Raw genomic sequence first — 25720 nt, 5'->3', positions numbered from 1 at the left:
AGAGAGGCATTTTCTCTCCTTCTCATTGTCGACTTCACTTATTATAAAAGACCAAACATCTTTTGTTGCATTTGAAATGAACCTATTGTTTGCAGTATGTTTTGCTAGTTTAACTACTTTATCAAATTTTTTCTTTTTCTATACTTTTTGGATGTGCTTACATGTCAAGAAATTTGGGTCTTCTATTAACTTTCACCCCCATATGCTAGACACTGTTATTTCCTTTTGTTTCTACTTTTATGAGAGACAGTCTGCACTGTTACAAAAGGGAAGCATTCATTAAAGGTATTCATGCATTCAGTTGAAAAGTTTTTGTAGTTGTCATTTGTTGGAGCATGTTTTCTGACTGCCCACGTGGTGAAGTTTAGTTTTATAATAAATACCTCTGCCATTTCGTGACTGAAGTTCCTACATCATTTTGTTACATCATTTTGTTGTGCAGACTGAATTTAACTCTGATAATGATACAAATAGAGCTTTGTGATTTGATACTAGTAACTGTAAAATAAATCTTTCTTTTAAACTAGAGCTATGCAGTAACTTACAATATTATTGATACATGTTGGAACATTTGCTCTAAACCTTTGACATTGCTCAAAATTTAGATTTAACCCATTTGCGGCTATTGGGTTCTTTAAATGTAAAGAAAATTTGTCATCAGTTCTTGCATTTGTGTAGAAGTCAGCTCGCATAACCAGTTTCTTAAACAGTTTTCATTGTTTAATTTATGTAATAATTTTTCAAATTTATCTGTGAATACAGATCTTATATTGTACCCACGCATGTGACACATGCTGATATTGTACTCTTTTAAGTTCTATACAAAATCTTTGAAAAGTAAGTTCTTCATTTAGATGGCTAAAATTCTGTCTAATTTCGTGGTCTACTGAGGAATGAACTAGTATCTAAGAACTTCCATACGCATTAGTTTTACAAAAGTTGGTAGCCAATTTGTTGCCTGTAAGTCATTGAGGAGATGGATGTATTCAGCTTTAAACCACTGTTCATTTAGACAAATTACTTCTACTGTCTATTCCATACTTTCTAACAGAATTTACATATCGTACAAGCTTGCTGATCAGTTATTATGACAGACCTCCAGTATTCAAATGTGCAATGAAATTACTACGGCATACATTATCAGGCAAAGAATCTTTGAAATTAGTTTCATTACAAGGTAAGTGAACTTACACCTATGTATTGAATACATATAATGTATTTTTAATGTTAGATGAAATCTGGCTGGAAATGGCCCCTTTCAGTAGTTTCCATGCATGTGAGCATTTAGGCACTAGCTTGTTTGCATTTACAGCTGCTTTAGTGCTTTATGTCATCAAGAGCTTTGTTTGTATCTGGTGAGTCTCTTCTTACCAGATTGAATTAGGTGTTGTCCAAGCATTGTGAAACTATATTTTTCATTACTGTTCATGTCAAGAAGTCATAACACTTCAAACAGAAGTGTTTTAATTTTTGGTCCATTCATCAAATTGCACTGTTCACACAAGACCAGTTCACCAGATCATATCTCATAGATAGATTTGTCAATACCATGTCTGGAGTTAACAGTAATTGCAAGGTACCAAACAGCCTTTCTAAATGCACTGGCCTCATTGCAGTTAAACATTGTTTGATCCAGATGTAAGAACAAGACAGTCACTTTTGCAGTATAGTGCTTTTCATTTATCATCATGTTGTTCAATCAAGAAGTGATAGAAGAATCACTTAACTCTTTTTAGTAGAATTGGCACATCGTTTCCTATCTTGCCGGTCTTATTTGTGATCTTCACCCTAGGCTTAACAATGCCGACACAATCACAATCTCTTAAGCATAATTTGATAGAAAGTTTGAAACACTGAATGCATGGTTGTCTTCAAATCTTTTGACCTTGATTCCATGATGTATTTGTTTTTCGATGGGGGTGTGTAACTGTTCTTTGCCGATTTCATGTTTATTTTTGAGAGGCCACCTTTACATGTGATGTTAAACACAGCAGTGCTGACGTCGTCCTGTACAGACACAAACATTTTACTGGTCACATTTTTGATATGTGTAGAGTGTTTTTCGTCATCTACTATTGTTACACATTTTTCTTTATTGTCCTTTTCTATTTTTTCAGATAGGATCCCTTTCTTGGTTGCATGTGAGCTAAATGATTCAAAAGACTTACTTTTGTCCAGACTATTGCATCTGTGTTCTACAGTGGCACGGGAGGGGGGGGGGGGATGGAACCCTTAGAAATATTCAGAATGAAATTGTATGTACACATTAATTTGTGATGTGAATGTAAAAGGACTCATTCCACATCTTTACGATCTATCGTGCAAAATGATCCATGGAACATGTAACTAACTTTCACTTGAACTCGTCAGTATCGCTTTGCAACACATGACTTATTGAATTCTTGTCTCTGATAATGTTTCAGTATTTTTTTCACACATATCTGTAACACAAGCATCACACAACCACAAGTAGTTCACAATTACCAACCTTGTGTTTATTTTGCAACAGCTTTTGTGAAGCCTCCATTTACAACATTTGTACTGGATACATTTCAAGATGTTTTTATTACACAACTTACAATTACCAGTGTGTATTTCACTATTGTCACTTTTATTGGAACAGTTTACACCTGCTAGTCTTATTGGTACAATCTTGAAACTCACAAAAGTTTGTGGTTGAGACATAAAATGCAAAACTATTGGTTCGTTAGGCATTGACAGCAGTATATGAAAACTTCTCTTACGCTATAAGAGATCTCTGTCTTGTAGATATTTTGAAGAACTTCACACTGTCACTCACTCCAGGTTTCTCCACTCAAACCAATATGGTATTCTGAGACAGTACTTGATCATATTAATCAACATTGAACTTTATGAACTTCCAGCAATCTGAAATAGCTGTGGGCCAACAACTTCTGTAAATCAGTACAACAAAAAACCAGTTCAAAATTGCAAATTTTACTTTTTTATTCACTTGGTGACTAGTTTCAGGTCAAGACCCATTTTCAAATCCTCATAACATAGTCAAAAATGGTATTTCCGAAGATGTGAAAACCATATCAAAGATGTGCATTTAACAGTTCATTGCACATTTTTTATATTTTTTTCACATCTTTGGAAACACCATTTTTGACTATGTTACAATGTTTTAAAAATGGGTCTCAGCCTGAAACTAGTCATTGAGTGAATAAAAAAGTAAAATTTGCAACTTTGGACTGCTATTTTGTTGTACCAACATTGAACTGATGTCTAAAGAAACATTGTTACAGTTTTGGTGTCTTTATCTCATAATAACTATGAACTGGCACCAACTCCATTACAGCCGAGTCTGGAATCAGAATTGGTATTTTGTCTCCTGTTGTTTCTCTGACTGCAACAGTAAACAATAGCACTTGCACCATATTAAAATTTGAAATTTTCTGTTGGCTTGGCACAGCTCTTTACATGTTACTTAGATTGACAAAACTATTACATCAGTGGTTGATGTAATTTTTGCTTTGGAAAATTTTTGATTTTAGGATGACAGAGGACGTCTAATGCGCAGAACAGTCATAAGATATGTTAACCTAAGTTTAGTTATCACTCTCCGCATGATGAGCCCTCGTGTAAAGAAGAGATTTCCTACTATGGATCACTTAGTGGAAGCTGGTTTCATGCAGCCCAATGAAAAGAAGGTCTTTGATGCTCTGGACCAAAAGACAAGTCACCCGAAGTACTGGATGCCACTAGTATGGGCAGGAAGTATAATTACAAGAGCAAGAAAAGAAGGCAGAATAAAGGATGATTTTTCAATGAAGACCCTCATTGATGAACTAAATACTTTCAGAGGTGGTTGTGGAGGAATGTTAAATTATGACTGGATCAGCATACCTCTTGTTTACACCCAGGTAAAAATTTTTTTCATTTTATGTTCTGGCACACTCTTTTCATTAAGAAAAAGGTGTGGTATGTCTAACTTGAAAGTGTAAAATAAATTTCTATAGTTTTCTGTGCACTCAAAGGTGTTGTTTGTGTGAGACTTGCCTCAGAAGTAAGGGTCATTTGCCTAGAAAAGACGCAGATCGTAAATTTATTGTAAGATCCAAACAAATAAAATTTCTGCCCCTAATTCTGTGGAGTGATTATTATTCTCCAATCACTTTTGGTAACAAGCTTAAAAAAACTGTGCATACAATTCCACCACCTTGGATTTTAGTCACTCCATAATTTAAGTTTTCAACACTTCACTATTTTAAAACATTTGAAAACAAGCCATTTCTTGAGATGCAGGAAGTGGTAGACAAAGGAGGCGATATCAGGGCTGTTATGAGTGTTTTTGAAAGTTCCCACCCAAAGCTCCAAATCATGTAAACTCTGTGGGCATTGATGTGTGAAAATGTATTTTAATGATTGTAAATAACTCAAGCTTTTAGCCTCTTTTATTCAGTGCTTCAAATGAAAATGACTACATCTCATTTTTGAAAATATTTGACTGGCTACATTATCTACAATTAGTTTTAAGACTGCATGAAAGCTGCCAAGAGCACATATTATTAGCCCCTAAATATGTTTCTCTATGAAGTGCTGTGCAGATTAAGGAAGGGGCAAAAGTCCTGCTTCACCGTTAGGTATGAGCAAGTCACACATAATAGGGTTGTTTCTTCTTTCAGTTGTATTTTCATACAGTATTTTGAGGGTTCATTTATATTTTAAGTTATCTAATTGTGATCTTCAGCTTGGAGTAGTCTGAGAACCCCTGATTTGTTAAATATTCTTCCTATCTGTAGAATAACTTAATTTTTTACAAAAAACTGGGACTTGGCAACTCTGATCTTTTAAGGCTTTTATTGTGCCTTTAAATGAAACACTTATTAGATGACAAGTATCTTGTTACAGGCCACCTTCTGGGTAATGAATAACAAGCTTCTTTTTTTTTTTTTTTTTTTTTTTTTTTTTTTTTTTTTTTTTTTTTTTTTTTCTCCCCCCTCCAATACATACATATATACATTATTGATATAAACAACTGATGATTGGTATTCATTGACAACATGGCTGGAATAGAAGACTTTTTGTTACCTTGACTACTTTGCCCATTGAGACACCAAGTAAATCTTCATCTCTCTTGGAATGGCACAGAGACCAAGCAGAATACCTCATGCAAATAATAAAGTACACAAAACAGGACCTGTCCTGTAATAAATCTTCTTATATAATAACGAAAACTGTATATTCTGAACAATTACTCTGGACAGCAAAAATGCACATAATTCTACTTATAAAGCTTTTTCATTTATATTCAGAATTAGTATGAGGTTTCACTTCCACACTACAAAATTATTTATTTCCGAACTTTGGCTAAAAAATATCTGGAAAATCTTGTGCTCTCACAGCATATATGGCGACCATTGGCTACTCGGGCTCTGTTCTGTGAGTTACTGTATAAGTGCTGGCTAATCACTGCTGTAAGTCATATTATCTAGCCAGTTGGTCTATGCTTCTGTGATGTGCCTTATGGATATGCATTCCATGGAATGTAATACCAGTGGACGCAGTGCTTTATAAGAGTGTGAACAGTTTGAATGATAAATATCTTCGTTCATAGGAGACATAAAAAATACTGTAGTGGAAATGACAGTTTATTAAGAACCACACTACAGTCTCCAAGTTTCCATTCTCTTTTTTCCTGCCTTTTGTTGTGCTGGACATTATTATAGAGAGCTAAATGAATGGTAAGCCTGAGCAGTGCTGTGTGACAAAATGAAATTTTACTTCTTATGCTACTCTCATGAGACCATCTGTTGACAGGTTCCTCGCTGTGCTTCCAGGTTGTCACTCTGGCAGTGTATGCGTACTTCATAGCTACTTTGATGTCCAACCAGTTCCTGGATCCTTCAATGAAGTATCCCAAGCATGAGATTGATTTAGTGTTTCCTACATTCACATTTCTGCAGGTAAGTTTTTTGCATAAATATATTTACAATGAAATTAACCCTAAACTTGAAAAAATCATTGTAGAGAGATGAGTAAAAATCGTGTACTCACACAGTTATCGATAGTACCAAGCGGTTCTAGTGACCATCTTCTGTTCACAGTTCTCGTTTTACATGGGATGGCTGAAAGTGGCAGAATCACTTGTTAATCCTTTCGGTGAAGATGATGATGATTTTGAATTGAACTGGTTGGTTGACAGAAACTTACAGGTATGCTTGCTTGAAATAAATGAAACATTTATAAAATGATAGTTTGTAAATTGCTGAGATGTGCTTTTTCTCAAACAGGTTTCATATGTTATTGTTGATGAGATGCACCAAGAGCATCCAGAAATGGTGAAAGATCAGTACTGGGATGAAGTGTTCCCAGCAGAACTGCCTTACACTGCAGCTGCAAAGCAGTACCAGACTGGGCCACCACCTCATTCTGCTGAAAATGTTGAGGTTTCTCTTGATCAGGCAGAATTCATGCCTCTGGAGACTGTTGTAGAAGAGCCCCAAGACGAAAGGGATGAAATGGGAGATATGGAGGTGAATATCTGCAGTAGCCATTAAAAATACATTTGGAAATTATTGAATAGTAACTGATCTTTTAGCCGGCCGAAGTGGCCGTGCGGTTAAAGGCGCTGCAGTCTGGAACCGCAGGACCGCTACGGTCGCAGGTTCGAATCCTGCCTCGGGCATGGATGTTTGTGATGTCCTTAGGTTAGTTAGGTTTAACTAGTTCTAAGTTCTAGGGGACTAATGACCTCAGCAGTTGAGTCCCATAGTGCTCAGAGCCATTTGAACCATTTTTTGAACTGATCTTTTGTAGCCTTACATAATTATAATCACATATTGCTCATGACTAGGGAAACGTGATTTGGATCATGTTATATTACTGTGATACTTGGAGTAAAGCTGAAGTAAGTTGTGAAAATCAGAGATCTAATTCCATTTTTCATTACTACAATAACATAGTTGTACAGGCAGTGAAATTTTATGGCAATAACAGAAAACTTCATTTTTCCAGTGTGTTTTCTACAATAAAAGTTTTGTGAATTTCATAGGAAGGCAGTGTTACTTCGATTTTTTTTTTCATTTAATCATCAAATAGGCAAACAACTGTGGTAGAAAGTACAAGGGAACAAGGGCTTTCCCTCTCTATTCTTGCTGATAGTTTAAATAAGACACACAGACAGATGTCGCTGTCAAGCATTCTACTGTCAGAATGTTTTATTTATTTGCAAGTCACTTACTTGTGGATTAATATTATCTACTTCCATTTGTTGTTCTAATATTAAGAAAAAAGTTTCAGCAGCTGTCTCCCTTTACTGTTGTGTGCCTTCCTTTATAATATTTTACTTAACTCATTCCACATCCTTTTAGGCTTACATCAAGATGCGATTTACAGAACACAGTGTTCCATTGATGTTCTTCGTATTAAATTTTTCATCCAAACAGACCAAAGCTGAAGATGATAAGAAACCTAGAATCAACACAGGGTCACTGAACAAAACAAAGATAAGTACCTCAATAATGTGTCTAATACAGAGATGTACAGCTGTGAAGAAATCAAAGAATAATCAGCTAAGGCATCCAAAAACACAGGTGGTGGAATAAAAATTATGGTGAAACACTTGAAAGAAGATTAAAATCCTGGAAGAGGTGAGACTCTGACAAGACAGAGGAAAAATGGGAAGACTTCACGAATGGAAGGAAAGAAACAACGGGAGTGGAAAAGGTGGAAGGAGAGTTCAAAAGAACATCATGGAATTTTACAGAACCATCGAAGAACTACTACAGGGGTATCAATGACAAAGCCTGTGTTAAAGGTGAACAGATGGAAGCATAGATACTAATGACAAATAACGCAATCAGCTCTTGGCAAACTACTTAAAGTGAAGCTAAATTGTGAAGAGTCTTGTGAAAGCCTAGATAACTAGAAACAAATCCACAATAATTTCGGTTCCATGCCACGAAACCTAGGTGAAATCAGACAGGTAATCAAGGAGCTTGAGGATAAAAAACATCAAGTGAAGATGGTGTTGCGGCAGATGTTGAAGACTGGAGGGCAAGTCACTGCAGATGGAATGCTCTACCTGAAAACTAGAAAGATACCAAAGGCTGGAAATGTGCACCTACACATCCACTCCATAAGAAAGGTAAATGGATACAAATGGCTGCAGAGGAATCTCCATGATCTCAGTTGTTTATAAGATAACCTCCAAAGTCCTGATGAGAATATCTGAACACCATCACCTCATCGGAGAATGTAAAGCTGCTTTCTGAAACAACTGGTCATGCGTGGTATAGATATTCAACTTTGTTATCAATAAGAAGCCACAACACAATAGTAATTTTTGTCAACTACAAAAATCCGTACAACTCAAATTAAAAACATGGTTCATTTAGAGTTTCAGAGGAATTCTGAATTGAAAGAAAAGCAAGGGAAAATTGCAAAGCAAGCTATGGTTGACGCTATCATGTAAGTTAAGATTTTTAGAGAAATCACAGAGCCCTTTGAAACAAAGATGAGAGTCAGTCAAGGAGGCGGGCCATCTCCATTTATTTTCTGTATCACCTAGGAGAAAATAATGAAATTGTGGGAAGAAACTCTGAAGTTGGAAGGAATAATCAGAATACACCTTGGGGAGAAAGGAAATAAGCTGGAAATCAGGTGTTTAGCTTTTGCCAATGACCTTGCCCTTTCATCCAAAAAGTAGAAGGGTGCACGAAGAATGTTGGAGATCTTGTTTGAAATCTCAAAGTCTTATATGAAAAGATAAAATATATGAAACACAGATGCCAAGGTGCAAAATACTTGGAGGTAAAATATGGGAAGATTAAAGGACAGATAAATTAAAATACTTGGGAGTGTAGATCCAACACAAGGAGCAGAGTAAAGAGGCAGTCAGAGAAGAGCCAGAAAATTAGACTTCGCTTACAGACAGACAGAACAAGTAAAACAAAAGAGTGATATCCTGCATGGCCGAAATGAGGTGCTACAGTTCGGTTACGAAACCAGAAGAACTCTATGCTTTGGACTGTCTTGTTTTAAATAAAAAAGGGACAGTTGGAGTAACTTGAAAAGAAGGAAATGAGGTTCTCTTTAGGGACCACAGAAGTCTACTGATGAAACTTGGAAGAATAGGAAAAATGAGGAGCTCTACAAATACACCAAAAAGATCACAGACACAATGTGGTAACAATGGTTGAAATTTTAGGGACACAAAGTAAGAATGGACAAAAACTGACATGGAAAAAAGATCTTAAATTAGATATAGTTAACTATAACATTTGGGTTGCATTCAAAAAGTATTGATATAATCAATCAACCTTAAATAGAATAAGAAGTGAAATATTGCAGTCAGTTTTGACCTGGAAGATTGGTAAATAAAATACCCTTATTCTTATTCTTATCAATTGAAGCCAAAAAGAGGCATATTACTGTTAATAGTATAATTAAACTATGAAGCTCCAATTAAGGAAATGTAAAGCTCGTCATTGAAGTCTACTTGTAAGTGGATAAAAGAGGTCAAAAGAGATGTACAAGAAATTGATATTATTCTAGAAATATCCAGAACAAAGAATAATTCAGGAACCGTTGACTTAAACAGCATAAAATCATTCCATGAGAAACCACTAATTGGGAAGTCTATACATTACATTTCAGTGTTGGAGAGAAAGAAAAGAAATGAAAGAATGAAGAGGTCCTTGGGAGAAGGAAAAGAAAGGCTATGAAGCCTTAAGTTCAATGCAGTCCATAGTTTGACCAAATCTGGAAGGGGAAAAATGTTAGAATATGGAGCCACATCCTAGCCATTTATAGAAATGGATCAAAGAAAATTTGAGAAGAAATAACCACTTTTCTGTGGTTTGTCTCAATAAATCCAACATGTGTAAATGTGGGACTCATAAATAAGACTTACTGTTATGTGGCACAGATTCAGAGTGCCTACTTATGAATTAGTGATATGTAAAAGGTCAGCAAATGAAGAAGCAGAAATTGATCTCTTGTTTTCATATATTTTTCAAGCTGTTGATTCTGTCGAATAAGACAGGGAAAAAGTTATTATTGCAAGTAGTGTATGCTAGCTTGGTTGTACATAATGAAATAATAAGCAACCAGTTGCATAAAAGAAATTTAATTTCTTCGCCAGTTTCAGGCCTTTAGTGCCCTTCTTATTTGTAATTGTTAGTAATAAAGTGCATATAGCAAAATGCCATGGTCATGTAGTTCATAGTGTCTGCATAAAACCAATACAAAGAAGCGCAGACACTGTGATCTGCATGACCATGGCAATGACACTTGCAAATAATGTGATAGGCATATCGATCTAAAGAAGGGCACTAAGTGATCGAAACCAATAAAGAAATTGAATTTCTTTTATGCAACTGGTTGCTTATTATTTCATTATACAAGGTGAGTCACCCAATGTTACCGCTGGATATATTTCGTAAACCACATCAAATACTGACGAACCGATTCCACAGACTGAACGTGAGGAGAGGGGCTAGTGTAATTGTTTAATACAAACCATACAAAAATGCACGGAAGTATGTTTTTTAACACAAACCTACGTTTTTTTTAATGGAACCCCGTTAGTTTTGTTAGCACATCTGAACATATAAACAAATACGTAATCAGTGCCGTTTGTTGCATTGTAAAATGTTAATTACATCCGGAGATATTGTAACCTAAAGTTGACGCTTGAAACCTCCGATGTTCAGTTGCGTGTTGTAACAAACACGGGCCACGGTCGGCGAGCAGCATCTGCAGGGACATGTTTACGATGACGACCGTGTTTACGAGTGTGGCTGTAGTGCACTGTTGTGGTTTGGTCTAGCTGTCTCAGTGTCCGCATGTAGTGCTTGCTGCTATTGTTATTCTGCATTCGTCTCCGCACGCAGACCAACTGCAGTACACCGTGTTACCAGACGTCTGTGATAGTGTAGTGTTGTAGGAACTGTGACCACGGTGTATTCAAACTCTGAGAACGCGGAGATGATACTCATCTATGGCGAGTGTCGACGAAATGCAGCTGAAGCCTGCAGGGTGTATGCAGAACGGTACCCGGACAGAGAGCATCCAACGTGCCGCACATTGCAAAACATCTACCGCCAACTGTATGCAACAGGTATGGTCATAGCACGCAAACGGGTCTGTAACAGGCCTGTCACAGGAGAAGCGGGTGCAGTTGGTGTGTTAGCTGCTGTTGCCATGAACCCACACATGAGTACATGGGCCATTGCGAGAGGCGGTGGACTGAGTCAAAGTAGTGTCATGCGCATACTGCATCATCACCGCTTTCTCCCGTTTCATGTGTCGCTACATCAGCAATTACATGGTGATGACTTTAATCATCGAGTGCAATTCTGTCAATGGGCATTAACAGAGAATGCATTGCAGTTCTACCTGTTTACCGATGAAGCGGGTTTCACAAACCATGGGGCAGTGAATCTACGGAACATGCATTACTGGTCCGTGGACATCCTCGCTGGCTCAGACAGGTAGAGCGACAGCGACCGTGGACTGTAAATGTATGGTGCGGAATCATTGGCGACCACCTCATTGGTCCTCACTTCATTGCAGGGGCCCAAACAGCTGCAACATACATCACGTTTCTACAGAATGATCTGCCAATGTTGCTCAAAAATGTCCCACTGGAAACGCATTGACATATGTGGTATCAGCATGATGGTGCACCTGCACATTCCGCAATTAACACTAGGCTGATCCTTGACAGGATGTTCGACGGGCGTTTCACAGGACGTAGAGGACGCATAAATTGGGCAGTCCGTTCTCCTGATCTTACACCTCTGGACTTCTTTCTGTGGGGTACGTTAAAGGAGAATGTGTACCGTGATGTGCCTACAACCCCAGAGGATATGAAACAATGTATTGTAGCAGCCTGCGGCGACATTACACCAGATGTACTGTGGCGTGTACGACATTCATTACGCCAGAGATTGCAATTGTGTGCAGCAAATGATGGCCACCACATTGAACATCTATTGGCCTGACATGTCGGGAGACACTCTATTCCACTCCGTAATTGAAAACGGAAACCACGTGTGTACGTGTACCTCACCCCTCATGGTAATGCACATGTGCATCAGAGAAAAAGACCAATAAAAAGGTGTTAGCATGTGGACGTAATGTGCTGTTCCAGTCTCTTCTGTACCTAAGGTCCATCACCGTTCCCTTTGGATCCATACGTAATTTGGTTCTCTCCGATACACACGATCGAACAGTGGAGGAGGGGTACTCAAGCGTCAACTTTAGGTTACAATATCTCTGGATGTAATTAACATTTTACAATGCAACAAACGGCACTGATTAAGTATTTGTTTATATGTTCAGATGTGCTAACAAAACTAACGGGGTTCCATTAAAAAAAACGTAGGTTTGTGTTAAAAAACATACTTCCGTGCATTTTTGTATGGTTTGTATTAACCAATTACACTAGCCCCTCTCCTCACGTTCGGTCTGTGGAATCGATTCGTCAGTATTTGATGTGGTTTACGAAATATATCCAGTGGCAATGTTAGGTGACTCACCCTGTACATGACTATAGGTGCTGAAGATGGACAAAATACTATCTTGGTTGCATCACGTGTGAGAGAAAGGAGACACTCGAACCAAGTACTGCTGTATAACCTGTTCCTCTCAAATAGCATCTAGGGTACCACCAAACTCAGTATCATTAATTTACAAATGAATCACTAGAGTAGCCCATTTCTTAACATGATGAATAATTGTGGAGAGTTCAGCATTTTATTCAGGAAATTGGCATGTATCTTGTTGTTTTTGAAAATGCAAACCATGTCAGCCAGGTTCTGATGATGAAAATTTCTTCTATGCTGGCACTGACCTCTGGATCAGGTACCATGACGCTGGAATCTGTTACCAGTGTTAGCTACGGAAGGAAGTTTTTAGCCTGTTTATCACATTGAATTTCTTATGTGGCATATAGTGAGTCATGAATGCCACATTTCCATATTTATGACCAGTGAAACTTGTTCATTCAAACTAGTTAATTCATTGTTTCGTTCTCACCTTATGTTCGTGAAGAAAAGCTTTCATGGATGTGGAGTGAGTCAAGTTCAACAGGCAGAGGTAACCATTGCAGACAACTTCTTTAAAAGAGTATACTGCTGTGTTACATTGAATGAAAACAACATGCTTTACAAAAATGTAATCCTCAGACTGGTGTCTTCATATATAATATATAATCTCTTACATGTAATATATATATTGTATATAATATATAGTCTCTTATTGCATTGAGGTTATACCTGAAAAAAGAGCACCATTTAAAATATGTCTTTGTGTTTTAACTAAAACTATAAATATGAAAAATCCAAATAGCATAAGGTTACAATGTTTGATTAGTGGAGAAGTTAGAGAGAATTTGCTCTTGTGTTTGTGCTGTAATCTGTGCCAAAAAGACTGCTAACTTATGAAAACATAAAAAAAGAAAGGCAGTATGCATTACCATGAAATTCAACTATTTATTTTGTTCAATACTTCCATATTGTTTGGATAGGGTAAATAGATGACTTTACAATACATTGATTAAGTATTTGGTCTCAATTTTAATTTTAGCTTGATGGTGACATACAAGGAGATTCTGGATCAAGAACAGAGACCCAGCCAGTGAAAATGACAAGAATGATTCGTCTGAAGAGTGGGTCTGCAGGTTCTATATCCAGCAGTTTCTCTGGGCCTCGAACAAGCCGAAAAAATTCTGTGCTCAACATGCTTACAAAGCTGTTTCGTAGAAATGAAAGCAGCAGAGATATAGGTAATTGCATGCCTCATGTAATATATCTTTGTCATGGTGCATATTTCATAAACAATATAAATTGTGACCTAGTTAATATAAACAGATTTTGCTACATTGAAATATCATAATCTAGTTTCTGCATAAAACTAGATATCTAGTCAATTTGTAATATTTTTCATAAGCTACAAGATATAATGGGACAGACTTGTAAATCTGTGAGGTAACTGAAACATATTTTCCTAAGCACATCATGGCTTTCTTAAGGTATCCTCTGTAGAATTCATGGTCACCTACACTTTTTTCTAATATAATTAATGTAATTTAGAGATGTGCTACATTGTTTCTGATTTGTGCATAGTAACGATTATGCTACATATTCCTTATAGGCTTCATCTTCCTGCAAATCCTTATCTTCACTTACAGTTTGCAGTTCTGTTTTGTTGACTGCAACTGCATTATGAAAATTATAGTCACTGTAGAAATCTGAGATGGCCATTGTTTCTCAGAATTGTCACCTCATATATACCCAAAAATCACATGGCTACCCATATATTGTGATTATATTGTACACTGTCAGTGGTGGTTACTACTAAAGTTTTGGCATGTGAGATGAATTTTTTGTGTGCTCCATGAGTCATGCAGAAAATATTGTCATAACAAATTAATCCCTGACACTGTGTAACAAGTCCACACTAATGGCATGTACAGCATGTAGTATCTGATCATAAAATTGCTGTCCCATTGTCATAAATGGTAGTAAAACAGTCTTTGAAAAGTCCTCAGAGAAAGAAATAGTTTTGTATGAGAACTAGCAACTGGGTGACCTACAGCAGGTTTGACACAATGCTAAAGAGTGACATGACTTAGAGAACCTCAGTAATTGTGTTAAAATTGGGGTTCTCCATCAAGTTCTAGGACATAATTAATTTAGATGCTATTTAGTTCAGGTAACATGCAACTTTACTATATGTTCAGAAATAAGTTTTCCTTACTGTTTGCATCATTGAGGAAAGCTGTCCTTTTTGTTGGATATAAAGCAAAAAGCATTGACATTTTAAATATTGTGATGTTATCATTACATACATTTACTTGAGTTTCCAGAAGCAGATATTAAATCTGTCTGTCTTGCCACTGATATCAGATTTTTCCATGACTCCACTAAGATGGCTGTCTCTGACAGAAAGAGCCAATTGTCCTATGCGCAACTAGAACATTGTATGTATGTATAAGTAGGTGTATACACATGATTGGTATTTGATTCCAGATTGTACATGACATAGTGTGGTGAAAGTGTCAGGGAACTTGGATATTGACATTACCATGGCTTTAATAAGGCTGTGCAAAAGACATGTGCTTCACAGGCACCTACCAGAGCACAAGTAGTACAGTCTTCCTATGCACCAAACCATAAAGGAATCAATTAATACAAAAGTGTCAGTGAGTCAGATGCACATAAGGCACCTAGAAGTGTTTTCAAAAGCAGTAAGTCAGGGTTTGGTGAAAGGGAATCAACCGTGTCTCTAAATATGACAGCTGAGATGACACAGTGTTCCTAACCAATGTCTACTTCTACTTGACAGAGGACTTCATCAAGTGGTTCAATCACATCAAGGTAATGCACCACAAGAGTATTCCAAACGATGATAAACAGACTTCTGAATGTTATACCCAAGGCAGTCATAGAAGACCATCAGGACGTTACTTCACTGCCTAAATAGATAGTTATTTTGTGGATGTGTCACATTTATCAAATTTTGTTTTGGATTACAAAATCCATTCATGTAACAGGCTAGAAATTAGGAATAATTTCAAAGAGAAAACATTTTATTTGTAAATTTTCTGTTACATTCCGAATCGTTGTGAGTCGTCATGAACACAATCCATAGAACAGGCAAAAAGTCGTACTAAACTACATGAAAAATAGTAAGAGAAGAGTTACAAGTATTTATGACATCTTTTAATATCTAACCCAGATGGCTAGATGAGTGTTGACTGTCGAACCCAGCCGCAACAAGATGATGATCAGCATTATGTGCCACTGATTTCTACAAGATAAGCCAACACTGAGCAATGGAAATGGAGACCCTGAACATGTGCTGCAACTGTCAGGAAACATCCAAAGTTCTCGATGATGCAGATAAAACTGATTCCCCATCAATTTGATCACTATGTAGAAAAAAGGACGTTTTCAGGAAAGAGGACAACATACTAGTAAGTTTCCATTGGGGACACAAAGTTCATGTCATATGCTTCTGTAAAGAAAGAAGAAAGGTGTTTGATGACTAATACATTGCACATCATCAAACAACAGAGTAATTCCACACACATGGGTCAACTGCTGATAACTACAGCCAGCCTGCGAGGCGAAGCCCATTGCCATACCCCCTGGTAGAGATTACTCTCCAACGTCATGCCATTGTTCACCACCACCACCATACAGAGATTCCACCCACTGATCTAGTTGCCAAAATCAGGAAAACCACTTTCATGGGCTGCCACAAGGACCGACCAATCCACCAATTTCTTTATCGATAAACATATGTGTGTTCATACTAGACACATGTGTAAAATGTCAAAAGATGACTCTTCATCAGTATTTATACGTGGTCTGGGTATTGCAATGAAACTGATATTTATTGGTGATGGTGCTGTGTATAATAGTATATAGAATGCTGGTGTCAGCCGAGTCCCCTGATTGTATACTGAGAACCACTGGGCTCAAGAATGCAACAGTTTTATCAATAAATAACACTGATCTGTCAGAAAACATTTTTTATTATCTTATGAAGGTGAGGCAGCTACAGATGAAAATCCTCCTTGGATAACATTTGTCAAGATGACAGGAAATCGCATTTCTCATCAAGAACCGATCTATTTAGGCACTAGTGGATGGTAGGGAATCATTTTCTGTGTAATAGATGTTTATTGATGCCAGGTGAAAAAGACAGTGTTCTGAGATTTGAAGACCATTGAACTGATGATTGTAAATGGAAAATTCATCCAACCAATGGGAAGCTGTGGTTTTAGAGCAACTATAAAGTATAGAACACAGCCCTTCAAATTTGTCATTTTACCAGAATTTGGCCTTAGTGTTATCCTCCGATGGAACTTTCTGTTAGACCTTGATCCTCCCTTGTGAAGAAGAAATATGGCACATGGCTCTTCTGTATCAATTATCATTGACCTAATAAAATCACCAAAAAGGCTGTAGACCCATTTTCACAATTTAATGGTGCATCAGGCTGCCTGATGTGAGTGAAGTATTTCTGTAATGTGGTTATACAGTATGGCTACAGACAGATGCAAGCTGATGAGGTTTCATAACACTTGACAGCCTCTCTGAGTTCCGAGTTATGCCATTTAGTCTATGCAGAGTGTGATAGACCACCTGATTCAACACCTTAAATTGACAATGTGTCATCTTGAGGCAGGCATTTCAGTTTCATCTCTACTTTCATGAGATTGTTGATAGACCATCTTGGGAAATCGTCTTTTTCTTGTGCCTTTGTCCTGCATTGGCATAGGGCCAGCACATTTAACAGATTTGTCATGGTTAATTTAAAGGGTGGGCAGTTACCCTTCTGTCGCCACTCCATTACTCCCCAGGCCAGACAATGTGAACCCAGATTGTCTGCATATGGTGTCATTCATTTGAAAGTGAGCAAAATGTTTGCAAATCATGTAACTGAGGTGGGTCTTCAGTATCGGCCTGATATTCAGCTAGTGGGATATGGGAAACCACCTAGAAACTGCATCCAAGCTGGCCGGCCATCGACCCTAGTTGTTAATCCAGCAGACACATTCAATCTGGCACCAGCACACCTCCTCGTCCCAGAAGCAGTGCTTCAGCATGCACAGCTGTTTGGGGAGGTCTATCTGTACTTTTGTGTGTGCTTAAGAAATATTCTTTCATTTGAAATGTTCTTGCTCATAATCCTGCTATCATAAATGGTATTTTGGGTCAATGTTTCACATAACAATATTTCTGTTTAGAAAATGTCACCAGAAACAGATTGCAGGCTGTCTGAACAATCAACATTTTTCATACTTGAATTGTGAAATGTGGAATATCAACTGATTAAAGTCAAGAGAATCTATCCCTCTCCAACCACCCTAGGCAACCATTTTTTCCATGCTTCCCAAGAGCCATAAGCTCAACCATCCATGATATCCCATTACGACTGGTTACTGCACTCTCACTGAAAGATTCTACTCTCATGTAGTTAAAGCCTTCAACCTATTGCCTGTAGCCTATCCTCCTTCATCGAAGACACTAACTGCAGGTGCCCCTTCTCTCCAAATGAAACTCTCCAATACATGTGGTCCCACTACTGTTGAAAATGGCTTCTTCCAGTCCCAAGCTGAGTCTAAACGTGACCACCTATCAACAAATTCCTCAGATTGAAATCGGGGAACACTTGAATGGATCTATGCTATGACAACTTGTTGATAGACCATCTTGGGAAATCCTTTTTAGCGAACCACCTATCAACAAATTCCTCAGATTGAAATCAGGGAACACTTGAATGGATCTATGCTATGACAACTTGTTGATAGACCATCTTGGGAAATCTTTTTTAGCGACAAAAAACCATAGATGCGTCATCTGGTTCATGTTCATTGAAGACATATTTGATTTATGCATGGTGAGGATGCTTGAGAGGTCTTGTCAAGGCCATAACAGACTGGACGTAACCTCTTAATACCGACCAAAACAACCCTTCCATGACATGTCTCTGAACACATCTAATAATACATCATGTCGATCAGTCACAGAGGAGCAACCTGTTTGTCAATCACTAGTCCCAGGACTAGTACAACTAAATCATATTCTACACCAGGGCTTTGAATATCTCTTATTGTACTCTCCCACTTCTAACCCCCTGTTCCATGTATAATGTTCCCATGGAAGAACCAGGTGCAAGACCTGTTGGTTAGTTGGTTGGTTGGTTGATTTGGTGGAGGGGACCAAACAGTGAGGCCTTTGCTCCAATCAGATGAGGGAAGAAGGAGGAAGGAGTTCGTCTGTGCCCTTTCAAAGGGACCATCCCGGCATTTGCCTGAAGTGATTTGGGGAAATCACGGAAAACCTAAATCTGGATGGCCAGACGCGGGTTTGAACCATTGTCCTCCCGAATGCGAGTCCATTGTGCTAACCACTGCGGTGCTGCACTCGGAGCAAGACCTGTTCCCAGTGGCTGCTCATGATTATACATCCTGGGTGTTCACAAATTTTTAGATCCACATAAATTTGAGAGTGTGGAGTTACTAGCATCTTCTGTATAGCAGTTTGCTTATTAACAAGTTGATAAACCTACAGCCGCTGCCAATAATAATAATAACAATATGCATAACTTGTTTGAAAAGAAAGAATTCTTATGTGGAATTTTGTTGTTTTGTATGTAAGTAAGAGCAGTTTAAGGCAATAACGAAATAATGTTTAAGCTTTCGCTACTCCCCATTTCGCATTTTTGTGTAATGGCAGGTTTCATGTTTTTTTTTTTATTATTATTATTTTTTTTTTTTTTTTTTTTTTTTTTTTTTTTTTTTTTTTTTTTTGTACAAATGTGTAAGATCCTTAACATATGTATTAGTCCACGAATTAACTTCCAGGACAATCTTATGTTGCACTTACACAACTACTTATGCTTATTATACACTTCTTCATTAAATGTTCATTTGTAGCCACAATTATCAGATATCGTGACTTTCTGAGTCAACGGACTGGTCAGAGAGACCTTAGTTCCTTTGCAATTAACTTATCCTGATAATTTTCTTTTGTGTTAGCATAAACAGATTCAACAGTTGACACTGCACATGAAAGCCGGTTCCAGCACAGTAAAGAACCAACTCCAAACTGCCATTTGTTGAAGTGATTAAATTCAGGTAGTAATGTCTACCAGTATGGTCACCTGATTAGAATACAAATGAGGCGCTGAAAATCATAAGGATCAAAAGCACACTGCCATCGATCCCACATTTAAGTGAATATCAGACAAACCAGAGAAACAGCTTTTTGTGATTGTTTATATATACAGTGTGGGCCTACATCACAAATAAACCTGACTCACTGTAAGATCGACAGATTTTAGAAGCATGAATAAATGCTAAAATCTCAGAATTAATGACATTGTGCTTTATTGTTCTCAGTGCCTCAAATAGATTACTATGTGATAAAAGTCAAAACTTAATATATTATAACTCATTCAGAAATCCACAAAATTGGTTTTTCTGTCAGTATAACTATAACATATACAGACATTTGATCTAATTTTACTATACAGAGAGTGAACTGGCGTTGGTGGCGTTGGTGTAAACTTCTAGTTGAGTGGTGAGGGCTAGCTGTGCATACTGTGAACTTTGCCTACTGTGAACCGTGCACGTTGTTTATTCAATCTCTATGCATGTAGCCTGTAAGGCAATTATGTCACATCAGTTGCATATGCTCAAAAGGTGCTTAAAATGTGCACAACTGAAGGTGTGCTCAAGACCCTGATGCCAAGTTTCACGTAGTCTTGAGGAGTATCAAAGCAGCATAGCACGGTAGATTTAGTGCCATGTATTTCTGATTACACCATCTATGTTACATTGAACAGCATTCAAAGAAAAATAACCAAAAACTCTGCTAAGTGTCAAAAGTTAGGTTGTTCACATGCCCTTGTGCTCTTACACAGCAGCCGACACTGTCTGTTCTACAAACTTGTGTGCCACCTTCTGTTTCATACCCCATCACAGGCAGACTCGCATGTATAAGCAGCCACACCTTCTATCAACTTTACTGCAACTACTACTCAGGAATGTACATGTGCTTGACCAAAAACTAACTACCCACTTGGAAAAATGACTACTTCCAAATTGTAATCAAAGGCTAAAAAGGTCATCCACTTTATGTGGAATTTGTCACTTACCGCCACCATTAGCGATGACAACACACAACAAATGGAATAAAAATTCACGATAAAACTTTCTTCAATAATGTGTGTGTGTGTGTGTGTGTGTGTGTGTGTGTGTGTGTGTGTTTTTCAACAAAGGCCTTGTTGGCTGAAAGCCTATTTGTGACAGTCTTTTTGTTGTGCCGATCTGTGACTCGGCATCTCCGCTACACCGTGAGTAGCAACTTTCCTTTTCATGATATTGTTACACCCTGTATTATGTTCATTTTAAATTAAGTTTTGTGCACTAATAGTATGTTATTCATTAAATAAATTAGCAATTTGCATGGAACTTTCAACAGTTCTTCTTTTTTTATGATAAAATCATTGTGTCCATTAAACAGGTTAACATCGCCTGACTTTTTTCTGGGATTTGCATGAAAATATGAATTTCTGACTAAATTGATTGCACTTATGACTGTGAAGCTTGTTTTTATACAGCACTTCTGGGTTTTGCACCACTACCACCACTACCATCATCATAACTGAAATCTCTATGTAGTGAAATTAAGCAGTTTCAGGAAGGTGGAGGTGAAATGGAACAATAAAATGGCAAAAAAAGTAATGTGGGAGACATGTGAATTAGAAGAAGCAAATACCTCTGATGTGTCAGCCAAGTTGCCCTGGAAATTGTCTAGGTGTGACATTAGAAAATGTAGTTTTAGGGAACCTTCATCCTAATTGTTTGAATGACTGTAGCATATCTTACATTATTTCCTTGTAATCAGGCTGCTTATTCTAGCCAAGAAAATGATGCACAACGGTTTTTAAACTTCTCTAAGCTTGCTGTTCTATTTCTACATCTATATCAATACTCCACAAACCACTGTAGTGTGCATGGCAGAGGGTACATCCCATTGTACCAGTTATTAAGGTTTCTGCCTGTTCCATTCATGTGTGGAATGTGGGAAGAATGACTGTTTGAATGCCTCTGTGTGTGTGTGTGTGTGTGTGTGTGTGTGTGTGTGTGAGGGGGGGGGGGGGCGTGCGTGTGTGTGCAGTAATTATTCTAATTTTATTCTCACAATCTCTATGTGAGCAATACATAGGGAATAATTAGGGTATTCCGAGGATCACCATTTAAAGCCGATTCTTGAAACTTATTAATAGACTTTCTCAGGGTAGTTTGCACCCATCTTCAAGATTCTTCCAGTGCAATACCTTCAGCATCCACAAAAACATGTGGCCATTTATGCTGCCCTTCACGGTATATGTTGAATATCACCTGTTAGTCCAGTTTGGTACCGGTCCCACACACCTGAGTAATATTCTAGGATGGGTTGCACGAGTGATTTGTAAGCAGTTTCCTGTGTAGACTGATTGCACTTCTCCAGTATTCTACCAATAAACTGAAGTCTACCACCTGCTTTACCCACGACTGAGTCTCTGTAATCATTCCATTTCGTATTCCTACAGTGTGTTACTCCCAGGTATTTGTATTTTTTGTGAAGACACAATTTTACATTTGTGAATATTTAAAGCAAGTTGCCAGTCTTGGCACCACTTTGTTTCTTTTTTTGTTTCCCATGACTTTCATCATACAGAAGTAACAGTCATTGGTGTAATTCTTCTTTTCTTGCCATACGATGGAAGTAGCAAAGTTCAGATATTTCATTCTACCTTCACTCCGCTTGCTTAATCATGGCACACTTGTATGACATACAGTATGTGGAGCATACAACTTGTTCTGATCTTTGAGCTTCATGCCGAAACAAGTAAAACATGACTTCTGCACAAATTCTGTTATTTATAGACTTTTTATACTTATCACATAAGTTCCACATGCGTAACAAAATGTGAGTAGTGTATTCACACATTGCCTCCCTGACACTTTGTACACAGCTTCAGTGAAATAACACAACTAGGAAACAGTTCACATAAGCACCTCCTTCTAGCCCTTGCACTCAATCAACTGTTGATTTCTGTGGTAATAACAGACATCATCTTTGGGTTTATTCTCCCTCTCTACTTCACCATCCTATTGCCATATTTAGATAAATTACACAACATAACATGGGTTTTGCAGCCAGTGGTAATAGTCAATATTCTGCAGGAGGTTGTGAGGAGGCGTACCTGTGCATAGAAAACTAGTGGTGGAAAAAAACGAATATCATTTTCATGTTCAGGGATGCCAAAATAGTAAAGAGCACCATTTACTTTCCAAACACCAGAACCCATGTCGATCTGCATTATTATTTGTACTCCAGATTGGTTTCTTTTTGAGTTTTGACAGTTGAGTAATTTGCTAACTTTTTTGCTGTTACTATAACTTTCCTGTATACTTTCTTGTACCTTCTTACACATGCTTCAAAGTTGTGTTTGTCTGCTGCAGTATCAAGCTTTGTAAGAGTTTCTGATGATTTTCTTGTGCACTGTTTTATTGTTGACTTTACCTTTACTTTTATTTGCTGTCATGGCAATGCAACCCAAACAATGCTTCTGATTGCTGAAAATGAGTCAAACACTTTGTTGATGCTGCCTTGGGATACCTTTTCCCAAGTTATTTTCTGTAACATGCAGCTGAAAAGCCTGTTGTTGTTTTCATTAATTTCTGTTCTTGTAATGCAGTTGTTATTTATTTTCTAGTTATTACTAATCACACTGTGAAGCACAAATTGAACTGTCTTGCAAGCTGAAAACCAAGTATCTGTCACCTGATTGTCGTGTTCATATATGTATTTGTCATTAAATATTTTGTCAGTTTTGTCCCACTGGCCTCACCATTTATTGTGGTTTCTTACACTGTTACTGGGAGGTTGGTTGTACTTAATAAGTTCACAATTGAATCCTTTTAGCACACACTTATTAAGTTGTATTGAAGTCACACAGCACAGTTGTACATTTGATTGAATTTGAAGTTCATTTAATACAAAGAAAAATTACTTGTTACTGTTCTGCATATATACACCTACAGGCTTGCTTATAGAAGCAGCTTGTTTCAAAAATCTGTCACAGCAGTGGTGTATATTTTTGTTTTCCTCAGTCAGTGCTCACTGATGCAAAACATTCACACTTCTTTAAGATGATCCTTTAGGAGCACTTCTAATTCACCTTTTTTGCTATTCAAACCTTCAACATTTTGGTACAGCAATGTTAGAGAATCTAAGCGGTCTATCTTTTTGTGACTGTTTACCTTAGTGGTTTCTTTGATACTATCTTACGCTACATCCTTCTCCAGATATGACAATAGCATTGCTCTTCTCTCATATGCTATTTGCTATTACTTCTGCTGATGATTATCATCAGGCTGGCTGTTTTGTTGTTGATTGTGTTTGCTATGGAGTGCACAAGGGCCCCACATTAGTTTCTGACATATACAGTGTATTTGTTTTGACATGAGACAACTAAATATCTTGAAAATGACAGACTGTACGAAAACGATGTTCTAGGTGGAAAGTTGATATTAGTAAAGGGGACATCTGGTCACCTTGTAACCACCCCTCCTGTGTGGGTGGGGTCATCTTTGTATTTTCAAATGGGACCCCCTTTTTATTGCTTATTTGGATTCTACACCAAAAATTATATGTGGCTTACTCAGACCATGGTAGATGGTGCTGCAGTCGGCAAATATCAAGTGTGCCTGTTTCTGTAATTAAGAACCAATAAATTTCATTTTACATTTCATTTGTGATGTAAATGTAGACTTTTGTGTTCTTACGGTTGATATTGAACTTCAGACATTACTTCAGTGTTGCAAATGTGATTATACGATACAAATAATATGGCTAGATATTGACACTTCTATCAAATAAGCTGCTTGCTTGGTAACATAGTTTTCTGTTCCCTACGAGGTTGATTGTATCGAGTCCCCAAACCACCAGAACGCTTGATTTCACTGGCTGTCATCAGGGTAATTGATTTCAACAAGTGTTTCCATCCATCAGCTGTAACTATTGCATTGGCCACTACGTGGGTACTAGTGGAAGACTTACCACATTTATGTTTAAATGAAATGTAGAACCTCATGCATCAGTTCTTAATTGCAAAAACAGACGCACCTGTTATTTGTCAATTACAGTGTCATTTAACACAATTGGGAAATAATAGTTTGAGTAAAAAATATGTATTTTTTGACGTAGAATCCGAATACACAGTAAAAATGGGGGGGGGGAGGTGGGTTCCCATTTAAAATTGTGAAGTTGACCCCTTCCATGCAAGGGGCTGGTTGGAAGATGGCCATTTGTAGCACAGACAGATGTTTCCTTTATTAATATTAACTTTTCACCTAGAACAGCTTTGTGGTATGATGCCTCATTTTAGAGATATTTAGTTGTCTCAAGTTAAAACAAACATCCTACATTAATGATTTGTCAAACCATTTGGTGGCAGCAGATACAGTGATTTTTCCGATGAGATGAACGTTTTTATAATTGGATGCACTGAGAATGGTCTACAGCAGAAAGTTTCTAAGATGATAAAATAGTCAGGAAAATGTTTTATGGGCAACACTTTGGTCATAGACAAGGAAAAAATGGCATGAATGAATTTCAGTAACATCGGTCATAAAGTTAGCAGCAGCATAAGAGCTGAGTCGGGGAACTGAGCTATTGTACACACTCCATACACAAAATTTCTGAGCGTATGGATGATGTGCATTTGAGATGGGAAAAGCATCTAGAAGTTTTAAATACAAAACTAAGTAAATGTTGTTATATGCTAAGTATACTTCATGAGTGTTGCAGCACTGATTCATTGTCGTATGCCTATTATGCTTATATGACCAGCTAGAGAGCCGTGCAGGGTAATATTTAAAGAATGTAAAATAATAACATTTCCTAGCTTATGCACTTATGAATGTGTGTGCTTTCTGGAAACCTGGCAGGAAATATCAATTTAAACAACTGGGTTCATAACAGGAAACAAGAAAGAGAGATTATTTTCACAGAGCAACACACAAAAAAGCCCTTTACCAAAAAAGAGTTCATTATTAACTTAAAAACTTTGTAGCTTTTATAACATTCAAGAATATCTGTATCTGAAAAGTAAAATTATTTACATATAATGAGCTAAGATTGTAATTTAAATGTAAGAAGTTTTATTTAACTAG

General features: G+C 37.4%; 1 protein-coding gene across 2 annotated transcripts in view; it reads left to right on the top strand.

The window, feature by feature from the left end:
• The window catches only part of LOC124613197, a 537871-nt gene that overhangs the window by 475809 nt on the left and 36342 nt on the right, over positions 1–25720 (top strand). For both annotated transcript variants that reach the window (XM_047141859.1, XM_047141858.1), the window contains exons 7-11: positions 3519–3887; positions 5805–5930; positions 6072–6179; positions 6258–6500; positions 13561–13759. In XM_047141859.1, the coding sequence (XP_046997815.1) occupies positions 3519–3887; positions 5805–5930; positions 6072–6179; positions 6258–6500; positions 13561–13759 (1045 nt within the window). The remainder of the gene's footprint in view (positions 1–3518; positions 3888–5804; positions 5931–6071; positions 6180–6257; positions 6501–13560; positions 13760–25720) is intronic.

Source organism: Schistocerca americana, chromosome 4, assembly GCF_021461395.2.
Source record: "Schistocerca americana isolate TAMUIC-IGC-003095 chromosome 4, iqSchAmer2.1, whole genome shotgun sequence".
Taxonomy (NCBI): Eukaryota; Metazoa; Arthropoda; class Insecta; order Orthoptera; family Acrididae; genus Schistocerca; species Schistocerca americana.
Note: the sequence above shows the minus strand (reverse complement) of the source record. Positions and strands in the feature narration are given on the sequence as shown.